Source organism: Aquarana catesbeiana, linkage group LG02 (genome assembly GCF_042186555.1).
Source record: "Aquarana catesbeiana isolate 2022-GZ linkage group LG02, ASM4218655v1, whole genome shotgun sequence".
Classification (NCBI taxonomy): domain Eukaryota; kingdom Metazoa; phylum Chordata; class Amphibia; order Anura; family Ranidae; genus Aquarana; species Aquarana catesbeiana.
In genome coordinates this window covers 813,080,268-813,094,471 of record NC_133325.1, presented here as the reverse complement: position 1 = coordinate 813,094,471, position 14,204 = coordinate 813,080,268, and the positions used below count along the sequence as shown (strand labels likewise).

Here is a 14,204-nt window from a genome sequence, read left to right as displayed (position 1 = left end):
CGCAAACATGGCGGACAAGGGTGGGGTCAGAACTCTATGATGTAGTGGGGCCTCTACAGGGCAGAGGAGCTGATATACGGGGGGGCGCGGTGTGATGTACAGGGGGCGGGGTCCGCAATGTATAGACAGCAGCGCCCTCTGGCGGCGGTCAGTGAAGGTGAAGTGCTGGAAATGGCGGCGCTCGCTGTTCGGTGCTCCAGGAGGCTCCTCCCCCTTCTGGGGACCCCCCGACCCCTCCATACCAGCCCGGGAAACCCCTCCGCCAGGGTGGCCGTGGTCTGTATTCTCTTCTGTGTGTATAATATCCTGCAATATGGACTGTCTGAGGTCCCCCCTATATAATATATATAATATCCTGTAATATGGACTGTCTGAGGTCCCCCCTATATAATATATATAATATCCTGCAATATGGACTGTCTGAGGTCCCCCCTATATAATATATATAATATCCTGCAATATGGACTGTCTGAGGTCCCCCCTATATAATATATATAATATCCTGCAATATGGACTGTCTGAGGTCCCCCCTATATAATATATATAATATCCTGCAATATGGACTGTCTGAGGTCCCCCTTATATAATATATATAATATCCTGCAATATGGACTGTCTGAGGTCCCCCTTATATAATATATATAATATCCTGTAATATGGACTGTCTGAGGTCCCTCCTATATAATATATATAATATCCTGTAATATGGACTGTCTGAGGTCCCCCCTATATAATATCCTGCAATATGGACTGTCTGAGGTCCCCCCTATATAATATCCTGCAATATGGACTGTCTGAGGTCCTCCCTATATAATATCCTGTAATATGGACTGTCTGAGGTCCCTCCTATAGAATGTATAGAATATCCTGCAATATGGACTGTCTGATCTATAGAATGTATATAATATATCTCTATATCAATGCATGATCTGTAGGGAGCTCCGCCCACTTAATGGCATGTATACCCCTCCCCCACCCTCATATATTCCCATCCATAGAGGGACACCAGACATCTTATACTGCCACCTGCAGGAGGAGAGGACACCGGCAGACCAAGATGTCTAGATAAACCCCTCCCACTCCCAGCGTGTCTTCGGGGGACGGACGTCTTCTCCTCGGCTCTGATGTCTCTTCTTCTTGTTGGGCCCCATGTTGCCGTTCTTTCAGTCAGGACTCAGAGTGGTCTCTATCAGATGGGTCAGATCTTCTGTCCCAGGGACCGGTTCAGGATCCGGCTTTTCATCACAGCTGAGGAGGCCTGGATTGTGGGGGACGGGGACATCCCGAGTCTCTGATTCCATGGCTGCGGAGGCCTGGATTGTGGGGGACGGGGATATCCCCCCAGTCTCTGATTCCATGGCTGAGGAGGCCCTGATTGTGGGGGATGGGGAAATCCCCCGAGTCTCTAATTCCATGGCTGAGGAGGCCCGGATTGTGGGGAACAGGGACATCCCTGAGTCTCTGATTCCATGGCTGAGGAGGCCTGGATTGTGGGGAACAGGGACATCCCTGAGTCTCTGATTCCATGGCTGCGGAGGCCTGGATTGTGGGGGACGGGGACATCCTCCGAGTCTCTGATTCCATGGCTGAGGAGGCCCGGATTGTGGGGGACGGGGACATCCCGAGTCTCTGATTCCATGGCTGCGGAGGTCTGGATTGTGGGGGACGGGGATATCCCCCCAGTCTCTGATTCCATGGCTGAGGAGGTCCTGATTGTGGGGGATGGGGAAATCCCCCGAGTCTCTAATTCCATGGCTGAGGAGGCCTGGATTGTGGGGAACGGGGACATCCTCCGAGTCTCTGATTCCATGGCTGAGGAGGCCCGGATTGTGGGGGACGGGGACATCCCGAGTCTCTGATTCCATGGCTGCGGAGGTCTGGATTGTGGGGGACGGGGATATCCCCCCAGTCTCTGATTCCATGGCTGAGGAGGTCCTGATTGTGGGGGATGGGGAAATCCCCCGAGTCTCTAATTCCATGGCTGAGGAGGCCTGGATTGTGGGGAACAGGGACATCCCTGAGTCTCTGATTCCATGGCTGAGGAGGCCTGGATTGTGGGGAACGGGGACATCCCCCGAGTCTCTGATTCCATGGCTGAGGAGGCCCGGATTGTGGGGGAAGGGGACATCCCCGAGTCTCTGATTCCATGGCTGAGGAGGCCTGGCTTGTGGGGAACAGGGACATCCCTGAGTCTCTGATTCCATGGCTGAGGAGGCCTGGATTGTGGGGAACAGGGACATCCCTGAGTCTCTGATTCCATGGCTGAGGAGGCCTGGATTGTGAGGGATGGGGACATCCCCGAGTCTGATTCCATGGCTGAGAAGGCCCGGCTTGTGGGGGACGGGGACATCCCCCGAGTCTCTAAATCCATGGCTGAGGAGGCCTGGATTGTGAGGGACGGGGACATCCCCGAGTCTCTAAATCCATGGCTGAGGAGGCCTGGATTGTGGGGGACGGGGATATTCCCCCAGTCTCTGATTCCATGGCTGAGGAGGCCTGGATTGTGGGGAACGGGGACATCCCCTGAGTCTCTGATTCCATGGCCGAGGAGGCCTGGATTGTGAGGGACAGGGACATCCCCGAGTCTCTGATTCCATGGCTGAGGAGGTCCGGATTGTGAGGGACGGGGACATCCACGAGTCTCTGATTTCTGGTGCTAAAACCTAGGAAGTCTACTTCCCACCAGGTCTATCCTCAGACATGGAGGACATACTTCAAGTGGTGAATCTTGGGGGTTCCTCCCCTGGAGCTTCTCCATGGGATGAATCCTCTCCTACAGTGCTCAAGGCTAGGAAGTCTACTTCCCCCAAGGTCTATCATCAGACATGCTTCACGTTGTCGTTCTCAGAGATTCCACCCCAGGAACTTCACTTGGGACCCAAGTTCTCCTATAATGATAAAGGCTTGGAGGCCTTCTTCTCATAGGATCCATCATCAGACATGGAGGACACACTTTACATAGTCAGTCCCAGGGATTTCACCCCAGAAGCTTCATGTGGGACCCAACTTTGCTTACAGTACTAGGCTAGGAAGTCTACATCCTGCAAGGTCTATTAGAGGATATACATTATGTGGTGAATCTCTGGGGTTCCATCCCTGGGATTAATCCTCTCCTTCAGTCCACGAGGCTAGGAAGACCACTTCCTGCAAGGTCTAATATCAGACATGAGACTTAACATGGTGTGAGTCTTGGGGATTCCACCACCGGAGCTTCTCTGTGAGATAAATCCTCTCCTACAATGATCAAGGGTAGGAAGTCTACTTCACGTAGGATGTATCATCAGACATGGAGGACATACTTCACATGGTGAGTCGTGGTTCTTCCACTACAGGAGCTTCACCGTGGGACAAACCCTTTTTCTACAATGCTCAAGACTAGGAAGTGTACTTCCCACACGGTCTAGCATCCAACATGGAAGACATACGTCATGTGTGAGTGCCAGGTGTTCCACCCCAGGATCTTCTCCATGAGATTTTTCCTCTTCTTCTACAGCTGGGGCTGGTCCAGCATCTGGCTCTCAGCGCTATTCTGGGTCGGGATTTCTCTATTTCGTTTCAGGGACTGTTGGTCTCTCCCTCCTTGATTAGGACCTTTTGTACAGGGGGTGTGCAATGTATCTCCCCCCATCCTTGTCCCCATGACTCCAGGAGACCCGAATCTGGTTCTCTCTGCACCTCCAAAAAACCATGGTTTGAACTCATCAGAGACATTTTTCTCTCTACTCTTACTCACAAAGTGATATTACTTGTAGCAATCACCTCTGTGAGACGAGGGTCTAGCGGCCTTTTGCTGCACTGAACCCTTTCTGGGTCTGCACAGGTTTATTAGGAGTGTAAAGGCTGAGGACTTCCTTCTTCTCTGAGGTAGTTCTGATTTTCACCTCAACTAAGACATTGTTCCCCCATTCCCTCTGTCTGGCTGAAGTTCACCAAAAGGAAATTTCCTCCATTGCCTGGAAGAGGTTCAGGCTGCAAGAGTCTATCCTCCGCTATTGACTGTCTTTCAAGCCTTTGATCCCAAGGACCTGGTTCCCAGTTTTCCTGACAAGATGCACTTGACTATATCTCTCATTGTCTCTTGGGCTTTACACCATAAAGGAATTGTCTCCCAGATTTGAAGGTTTCCAGCTGGTCTTCTATTCACACATTCTCTAAGTTCTGTCACGTCTCCGCCACTGAAATATTCCTTACAGTGCCACAAAGATTGGGGATCCGCTGTGAACTAGGAGAGCCAACAGTCACCTGACACACAGACACTGAAAGGTAACACATGGGGTTGGGGCCATAAGTGGGTGGGGTCAGGAGCAGGGACCTTCTGCAGGGTATCATGCCCCCCTTGTCCAGACTGCCTTCCCCTGTCCTCCTCCAGCATTGTTCTCATCTGACATCACATGTCTGTCTATCTGCAGGTTCTGTCCGGCTGTGGAGTTTATGATGGGACAGAAATCCACGAGGCCTCAGCGTAAGTTCAACTATCTGCCCTGTACACCTTTTACCAACTTTCTGCCCTGTACACCTTTCCCTACAGACTGACCTCATTACCAACTATCTGCCCCGTGCACCTTCCTGACTGACTGCCCTATGTACCTCCTTTCTGACCATCGCTTACTATCCAAGTATCACCCTTCATCCCCTATACAAAATGGAGCCTGTCTATATATCTATATATATCTATCTCTATCATATCCTCACCCTCTACCTCCCACACACAAAGGGCCTTCTATCTGCCCCTTCAACCTAAAAGCGGTCCTCATCCTCCACCTCCCACACACACGGGGCCTTCTATCTACCCCTCCATCCTGAGGTAGGTCCTCACCCTCCACCTCCCCCACATGGGCCCTTTTATCTAGACCTTCAACCCAAGACAGGTCCTCACCCTCCACCTCCCCCACACTGGGCCCTTTATTTAGACCTCCAACCTGAGACAGGTCCTCACCCTCCACCTCCCCCACACTGGGCCCTTTATTTAAACCTCCAACCTGAGGCAGGTCCTCACCCTCTGCCTCCCTCACACTGGGCCCTTTATCTAGACTTCCAACCCGACACAGGTCCTCACCATCCAACTCCCACATAAAGGGCCCTCTGTCCCCTCATTTTTCTATGAGCTGAGACCGGTCCTTTTTTCCCAAATCTTCTAACACCTGTGTCTTCACCTGTGTCTTCAAAATGGTTTCTAAAACAGATCCTCGCTTCCCCATCTTTTGTTTGGTGGAGTTCACCACAACTCTCCTCCCAAACCCTGCCGGCCTTGACCCAAACTCCATCCGTCTCTGATTTTGTGAATCTCTTCCTATTCCTTCATCGTTGTCTTAGACAGGTCCTCACTGCCCTATTTACTTCTTCTTTATAGGCCTTTATCCAAACTCCTCCAGTGTCCTCACCTGGCACCTCTTTCTCACCTTTGCTGTGAGGGGTGAGGGACATGTCCTGCTCATTGATGGTGCCATCACTTTCTCCTTCATTGACCTGTGACCTCTCTGCTTCTCCATTGTTACAGACCTTTGACATTTCCTCTTTCTGTTTTGACTTCTGACCCCCCCTCCTGTCTTTTCTCTCCTCAGTATTCTTGTCCACCTGAGCCGCCAGGGGGCCGAAGTGAAGATGTTTGCCCCGGACATCCCTCAGATGCACGTCATCGATCACAGCAAGGGGCAGCCCAGCCAAGAGAACAGGTGGGGGGTCCTCCTCTTCCTTCGTAGTCTGTAGATGGTGTCCTCACAATGGGAATTGGAAGGTGATTGGTCTGTAGATGGTGTCCTCACACTAGAAATTGAAAGGTGATTGGTCTGTAGATGGTGTTCTCATACTGAGGGTTGGAAGGTGATTGGTCTGTAGATGGTGTCCTCGCACTGGGGGTTAGAAGGTTATTGGTCTGTAGATGGTGTCCTCACACTGGGGGTTGGAAGGTGATGGGTCTTTAGTTAGTGTCCTCGCACTGGGGGTTGGAAGGTGATTGACCTGTATATGGTGTTCTCATACTGAAGGTTGGAAGGTTATTGGTCTGTAGATGGTGTCCTCACACTTGGGGGGTTAGGAGGTTATTGGTCTGTAGATGGTGTTCTCACACTGGGGGTTGGAAGGTTATTGGTCTGTACTGTAGATGGTGTCCTCACACTGAGGGTTGGAAGGTGATTGGTCTGTACTGTAGATGGTGTCCTCACACTAGGGGTTGGAAGGTTATTGGTCTGTAGATGGTGCCCTCACACTGGGGGTTGGAAGGTGATTGGTCTGTACTGTAGATGGTACCCTCACACTGGGGGTTGGAAGGTTATTGGTCTGTACTGTAGATGGTGTTCTCACACTGGGGGTTGGAAGGTGATTGGTCTGTACTGTAGATGGTGTCCTCACACTAGGGGTTGGAAGGTTATTGGTCTGTAGATGGTGCCCTCACACTGGGGGTTGGAAGGTTATTGGTCTGTTGATGGTGCCCTCACACTGGGGGTTGGAAGGTGATTAGACTGTAGATGGTGCCCTCACACTAGGGGTTGGAAGGTAATTGGTCTGTACTGTAGATGGTGCCCTCACACTGGGGGTTGGAAGGAGATTGGTCTGTACTGTAGATGGTGCCCTCACACTGGGGGTTGGAAGGTGATTGGTCTGTAGATGGTGTCCTCACACTGGGGGTTGGAAGGAGATTGGTCTGTACTGTAGATGGTGCCCTCACACTGGGGGTTGGAAGGAGATTGGTCTGTACTGTAGATGGTGCCCTCACACTGGGGGTTGGAAGGTGATTGGTCTGTAGATGGTGTTCTCACACTGGGGTTTGGAAGGTGATTGGTCTGTAGATGGTGTCCTCACACTGGGATTTGGAAGGTGATTGGTCTGTAGATGGTGTCCTCACACTGGGGTTTGGAAGGTGATTGGTCTGTAGATGGTGTTTTCACACGGGGGGTTATTGGTCTGTAGATTGTGTTCTCACACTGGGGGTTGGAAGGTGATTGGTCTGTAGATGGTGTTCTCACACTGGGGGTTGGAAGGTGATTGGTCTGTAGATGGTGTCCTCACACTGGGGATTGGAAGGTGATTGGTCTGCTGTCTGTCCATGCAGGAACGTATTGGTGGAATCGGCTCGGCTCGCTCGCGGTGACATCACAGCCCTGTCCAAGCTGAGCGCCAAGGATCACGATGCGATCATCTTTCCTGGAGGTTTTGGAGCAGCAAAGAACCTGTGAGTATGGAAGGAAAGTCATGGCCGTGGCTCCCTGGATCAATAAGTGTTCAGAAACCTCCGTGTTGGGCGGACCTTCTCTGGGTAGGGACGTCCCGTAGGTGTGACATCATGTGACACAGGCAAGGCATCAGCAGCAAATAATAGCTGCAGCACTTACCTTTCATGGAGGACATGCTGCTCGTGGTTCCCTTCAGTGCTGCTTACATCTCTAAAGGTCTCAGCTCTGGTTATGTGATTTGTTTATGAGGAGGAATTAGCTGATTATTCCCCTCAGGGGAGCTCCCTGGGCATTGGCCTCACTGGAGGGAGCTCGGAGCAGCATTTTCTCCCAGCAATACTGGTATATCAGCTTTACACCTCCATTGGAATAGAAGTCCATTTCTTATTTCAACTGTGACCGGTCCTCTTTATCATTGTGTGATCCAAAATCTAAGATATCAATCATATTGTGGATTCCAGCCAATCACAGTCTGACCCCGCCTCTTCCTCTTTCAGCTCCTCCTTTGCGGTGGATGGCGAGTCGTGCAGCATTCACAGTGAGGTGGAGCGAGTTCTCCAGGACTTCAGAAAAGCAGACAAGCCAATCGGGTGAGTGCATGGCCGCTGAAGAAGAGGGCGTCGCCCACTGGTCTTCCTGCCCAGCTTTTCACTGATTGGATGAGAGGTCAGAGCTCAACTCCTTACACTGCAGTCGGGAAGCTCCCTGAGTTGTCAGTTGGGGGTCCCTCCCTAGTTATGGTGGTGGGTGTCATATGATGATGGTGGTGGTGGGTGTCATATGGTGGTGGGTGTCAAGCGATGGTGGCGGGCATCAAGTGGTGGTGGTGGTGGTGGTAATGATGGCGGGTGTCATGTAATGATGGCGGATGACATGTCGGCCGTCCTCCACTCTCTTCCCCAGGCTTTGCTGTATCGCTCCGGTCCTGGCGGCGAAGGTGATCCCTGGCGTGGAGGTGACGGTGGGACAGGAGGAAGAACAGGGAGGAAAATGGCCCTATTGTGGGACCTCGAAAGCCATCCAAGCCATGGGAGGAAAGCACAGCGCCAAGGAGGTGCACATATCCTTCTGTGTATGGGCCACATCCGTGGGGGGAGGGGGAGGTGCACATATCCTTCTGTGTATGGGCCTCATCCATAGGTGGGGGGAGGGGGAGGTGCACATATCCTTCTGTGTATTGGCCTCATCCATAGATGTAAGGGAGCATTGTGAAGAAGGTTCCCAGAGCCCAGGAAGTGGGGGGGCGATGGGGGTAATGGAGATCCCTGCACCCCCTCCCAGCTGTCATCCTAGTGATCCTGTCATCCTATTGAGGTCACACACAATGAGATTGTTGTAGTTCTGTCCGGCAGCCACTGGGGGGCGCACTGAGATCTGACCTGCAGTGAATTCCGTTTGATGTTATTGGAATGTTCATCTGAGGAAGCCTGCCTGTGTAATGAAGGAATGTGGCCCTTCTATGTGAGTACCAGGTATGGGGTCCCCCTGTCCCGGTTCTGTGAGGTCACCTTTCCTCAGGTTGTATAGGGTCAGCTTTGTCCCAGAGGTTGGAGGTCATCCGTGTCCATGCTGAAGGGTCAGCTTTGTCCTGGAGGTGGGGTCACTGTGTTCCCAGATCTGATATTGTCCTGGGAGTGTGGGATCACCTTTGTCCTAAATATGGGGGTGCCCTTGTCATAGGTGTGTGGGGTCACCTATATCCTAGATATGGGGGTTACCTTTGCCCTAGACATGGGGTCGCCCTTGTCCGAGGTGTGTGGGGTCACCTATAACCTAGATATGGGGGTTCCCTTGTCCTGGGTGTGTGGGGTCACCTTTGCCCTAGACACGGGGTCGCCCTTTTCCGAGGTGTGTGGGGTCACCTATATCCTAGATATGGGGGTTGCCCTTCTCCTGGGTGTGTGGGGTCACCTTTGTCCTAGATACGAGGAAGCCCTTGTCCGAGGTGTATGTGTGTGTGGTCACCTATAGCCTAGATATGGGTTTCCCTTGTGGTGTGTGTGTTTGGGGTCATCTATGGCCTAGATATGGAGGTGCCCTTGTCCTGGGCGTGTGGGGTCACCTTTGTCCTAGATATGGGGTTGTCCTTGTTCTGGATGCAGGGTCACCTTTGTCTCGAGTGTGGGGTCACATTTATGTCCATGGTTTCCTTTCCTTAACCTTCTTCCCCCCACGAGGTCCACGTAGACAAGGCACACAAAGTGGTCACCACTCCGGCCTTCATGGGTCAGGCTCCTCTGCACATCATTTTTGATGGGATCGGATCCATGGTGTCCAACGTTCTCAAACTGACCAGAAAGTGAAGAACCCCTTCCTGCTGTCCCTGCCGCGGCTAATCACACAGCTCCCCGGGGGGGGGGGGGGGTCACATGACGTGGACGGCTCCCCGGGGGGGGGGGTCACATGACGTGGACAGCATGTTACATGACAATGAAATTAATGTATTCTGTATCAGACTTTAATCTTCAATAAATTCTTCTTCACAGAGGGAGTCTGTGGCCTTTTCTACTGGTGGGGGGTATACCTGAGCGTACCACATGGACTACAGCAGGGGGGGGGGGGGGGGTGTGTAACTGGTGTCTGTGTGGTGTCCAATCACCTAAAGCTAGAGTTGGACTCCTGAGGACATTCGAAGGGGGTGGGGGGGGGGGGGGGGGCGTTAGGAAGTACTGAGGCTGCTCTCTGTTCTGGTTTTCCTAGGAGTGGTTAACAGTCATCACATGTCTATGGGCCCCTTAAATGTAGCTGTGTAGAGGGGGATCTGATTGGACGGTATGTGTACCTCAGGGGAGGAGCTTGTTCTTCAGCAGACATGATTTCTGGTTCTCCTCCAGTAGCAGTCATTGGTACATCTACATGGGGTCACCTCTCCTGGTCTCTTTGGTTAGGATCACAGAAGTATCTTAGTGAGATTCATGTGGCACTTGGGTGGGGGGGGTCATTAAAGAAAACCTGAAAATGCTATTTTCCTGGCTGCCTTAGATTTCAAGCATAGGGGGCTATGGACTAGAGCAAGCATGCAGCCAGTGAAGTCTGAAACCTCGATCTATGTCCTTGCGGGGGGGGGGGGCAGAGAAACGGTAAGTATTAAAACCTTTGATCAGCCTGCCAGATAATTAGAATTTTCAGAGAGAGATGGGTAATGGGAGTCCCGGTTTGTCTCTCCCCTGCTCATGTAATAGTCCTGGTCTGTGTGTGACCCCCCCCCCCCATACACAGAACTGTAGAGGGAGTTGGAACTGGTGAGCGAGCCTTTGTAGAGGGGTCAGGGGACTGGTCAGCGAGTCTCTGTGGAGGGGTCGGGGACTGGTCAGTGAGTCTCTGTGGAGGGGTCGGGGACTGGTCAGTGAGTCTCTGTGGAGGGGTCGGGACTGATCAGCGAGTCTCTGTGGAGGGGTCGGGACTGGTCAGCGAGTCTCTGTGGAGGGGGTTGGGACTGATCAGCGAGTCTCTGTGGAGGGGTCGGGACTGGTCAGTGAGTCTCTGTGGAGGGGGACTGGTCAGCGAGTCTCTGTGGAGGGGGTTGGGACTGGTCAGTGAGTCTCTGTGGAGGGGTCGGGACTGATCAGCGAGTCTCTGTGGAGGGGTCGGGACTGGTCAGTGAGTCTCTGTGGAGGGGTCGGGACTGATCAGCGAGTCTCTGTGGAGGGGTCGGGACTGGTCAGCGAGTCTCTGTGGAGGGGGTTGGGACTGATCAGCGAGTCTCTGTGGAGGGGTCGGGACTGGTCAGTGAGTCTCTGTGGAGGGGGACTGGTCAGCGAGTCTCTGTGGAGGGGGTTGGGACTGGTCAGCGAGTCTCTGTGGAGGGGGTTGGGACTGGTCAGCGAGTCTCTGTGGAGGGGGTCGGGACTGGTCAGCGAGTCTCTGTGGAGGGGTCGGGACTGGTCAGCGAGTCTCTGTGGAGGGGGTTGGGACTGATCAGCGAGTCTCTGTGGAGGGGTCGGGACTGGTCAGTGAGTCTCTGTGGAGGGGGACTGGTCAGCGAGTCTCTGTGGAGGGGGTTGGGACTGATCAGCGAGTCTCTGTGGAGGGGTCGGGACTGGTCAGTGAGTCTCTGTGGAGGGGGACTGGTCAGCGAGTCTCTGTGGAGGGGGTCGGGGACTGGTCAGCGAGTCTCTGTGGAGGGGGTCGGGACTGGTCAGCGAGTCTCTGTGGAGGGGGTTGGGACTGGTCAGCGAGTCTCTGTGGAGGGGGTTGGGACTGGTCAGCGAGTCTCTGTGGAGGGGGTTGGGACTGGTCAGCGAGTCTCTGTGGAGGGGGTTGGGACTGGTCAGCGAGTCTCTGTGGAGGGGGTTGGGACTGGTCAGCGAGTCTCTGTGGAGGGGGTTGGGACTGGTCAGCGAGTCTCTGTGGAGGGGGTTGGGACTGGTCAGCGAGTCTCTGTGGAGGGGGTTGGGACTGGTCAGCGAGTCTTTGTGGAGGGGTCAGGGGACTGGTCAGCGAGTCTTTGTGGAGGGGGTCGGGACTGGTCAGCGAGTCTCTGTGGAGGGGGTCGGGACTGGTCAGCGAGTCTCTGTGGAGGGGGTCGGGACTGGTCAGCGAGTCTCTGTGGAGGGGGTCGGGACTGGTCAGCGAGTCTCTGTGGAGGGGGTCGGGACTGGTCAGCGAGTCTCTGTGGAGGGGGACTGGTCAGCGAGTCTCTGTGGAGGGGGACTGGTCAGCGAGTCTCTGTGGAGGGGGACTGGTCAGCGAGTCTCTGTGGAGGGGGTCGGGATTGGTCAGCGAGTCTCTGTGGAGGGGGTCGGGACTGGTCAGCGAGTCTCTGTGGAGGGGGACTGGTCAGTGAGTCTCTGTGGAGGGAGTTGGGTCTGGTCAGCGAGTCTCTGTGGAGGGGGACTGGTCAGTGAGTCTCTGTGGAGGGGGTCGGGGACTGGTCAGCGAGTCTCTGTGGAGGGGGTCAGGACTGGTCAGTGAGTCTCTGTGGAGGGGGTCGGGGACTGGTCAGCGAGTCTCTGTGGAGGGGGTCGGGACTGGTCAGCGAGTCTCTGTGGAGGGGGTCGGGGACTGGTCAGCGAGTCTCTGTGGAGGGGGTCTGGACTGGTCAGCGAGTCTCTGTGGAGGGGGTTGGGACTGGTCAGCGAATCTCTGTGGAGGGAGTGGGGACTGGTCAGCGAGCCTCTGTGGAGGGAGTGGGGACTGGTCAGCGAGTCTCTGTGGAGGGGGACTGGTCAGCGAGTCTCTGTGGAGGGGGTCGGGGACTGGTCAGCGAGTCTCTGTGGAGGGGGTGGGGACTGGTCAGCGAGTCTCTGTGGAGGGGGTCGGGGACTGGTCAGCGAGTCTCTGTGGAGGGGGTTGGGACTGGTCAGCGAGTCTCTGTGGAGGGGGTCGGGGACTGGTCAGCGAGTCTCTGTGGAGGGGGTCGAGACTGGTCAGCGAGTCTCTGTGGAGGGGGACTGGTCAGCGAGTCTCTGTGGAGGGGGACTGGTCAGCGAGTCTCTGTGGAGGGGGTTGGGACTGGTCAGCGAGTCTCTGTGGAGGGGGTTGGGACTGGTCAGCGAGTCTCTGTGGAGGGGGTCGAGACTGGTCAGCGAGTCTCTGTGGAGGGGGTCGAGACTGGTCAGCGAGTCTCTGTGGAGGGGGTCGGGGACTGGTCAGCGAGTCTCTGTGGAGGGGGTCGAGACTGGTCAGCGAGTCTCTGTGGAGGGGGTCGGGGACTGGTCAGCGAGTCTCTGTGGAGGGGGTCGGGGACTGGTCAGCGAGTCTCTGTGGAGGGGGTTGGGACTGATCAGCGAGTCTCTGTGGAGGGGGTTGGGACTGGTCAGCGAGTCTCTGTGGAGGGGGTTGGGACTGGTCAGCGAGTCTCTGTGGAGGGGGTTGGGACTGGTCAGCGAGTCTCTGTGGAGGGGGTTGGGACTGGTCAGCGAGTCTTTGTGGAGGGGTCAGGGGACTGGTCAGCGAGTCTCTGTGGAGGGGGTTGGGACTGGTCAGCGAGTCTCTGTGGAGGGGGTTGGGACTGGTCAGCGAGTCTCTGTGGAGGGGGTTGGAACTGGTCAGCGAGTCTTTGTGGAGGGGTCAGGGGACTGGTCAGCGAGCCTTTGTGGAGGGGGTCTGGACTGGTCAGCGAGTCTCTGTGGAGGGGGACTGGTCAGCGAGTCTCTGTGGAGGGGGACTGGTCAGCGAGTCTCTGTGGAGGGGGTCGGGATTGGTCAGCGAGTCTCTGTGGAGGGGGTCGGGACTGGTCAGCGAGTCTCTGTGGAGGGGGACTGGTCAGTGAGTCTCTGTGGAGGGAGTTGGGTCTGGTCAGCGAGTCTCTGTGGAGGGGGACTGGTCAGTGAGTCTCTGTGGAGGGGGTCGGGACTGGTCAGCGAGTCTCTGTGGAGGGGGTCGGGGACTGGTCAGCGAGTCTCTGTGGAGGGGGTCTGGACTGGTCAGCGAGTCTCTGTGGAGGGGGTTGGGACTGGTCAGCGAGTTTCTGTGGAGGGGGTGGGGACTGGTCAGTGAGTCTCTGTGGAGGGGGTGGGGACTGGTCAGTGAGTCTCTGTGGAGGGGGTTGGGACTGGTCAGCGAGTCTCTGTGGAGGGAGTGGGGACTGGTCAGCGAGCCTCTGTGGAGGGGGTGGGGACTGGTCAGCGAGTCTCTGTGGAGGGGGTCGGGACTGATCAGCGAGTCTCTGTGGAGGGGGTCGGGGACTGGTCAGCGAGTCTCTGTGGAGGGGGTCGGGACTGATCAGCGAGTCTCTGTGGAGGGGGTCGGGGACTGGTCAGCGAGTCTCTGTGGAGGGGGTTGGGACTGGTCAGCGAGTTTCTGTGGAGGGGGTGGGGACTGGTCAGTGAGTCTCTGTGGAGGGGGTGGGGACTGGTCAGCGAGTCTCTGTGGAGGGGGTTGGGACTGATCAGCGAGTCTCTGTGGAGGGGGACTGGTCAGTGAGTCTCTGTGGAGGGAGTTGGGTCTGGTCAGCGAGTCTCTGTGGAGGGGGTCGGGGACTGGTCAGCGAGTCTCTGTGGAGGGGGTCGGGGACTGGTCAGCGAGTCTCTGTGGAGGGGGTCGGGGACTGGTCAGCGAGTCTCTGTGGAGGGGGTCGGGGACTGGTCAGCG

General features: G+C 55.3%; 1 protein-coding gene across 1 annotated transcript; it reads left to right on the top strand.

Moving 5' to 3' along the window:
* Window positions 1-94: 94 nt before the first annotated feature.
* GATD3 (glutamine amidotransferase class 1 domain containing 3) lies at window positions 95-9,554 on the top strand. The gene is made up of 7 exons (XM_073617619.1): window positions 95-276; window positions 4,410-4,462; window positions 5,562-5,672; window positions 7,049-7,168; window positions 7,667-7,759; window positions 8,073-8,229; window positions 9,344-9,554. Exons 1-7 carry the CDS (start codon window positions 118-120, stop codon window positions 9,470-9,472), a joined length of 822 nt encoding a protein of 273 aa, XP_073473720.1. The 5' UTR covers window positions 95-117; the 3' UTR covers window positions 9,473-9,554.
* The last annotated feature ends 4,650 nt before the right edge of the window (window positions 9,555-14,204 follow it).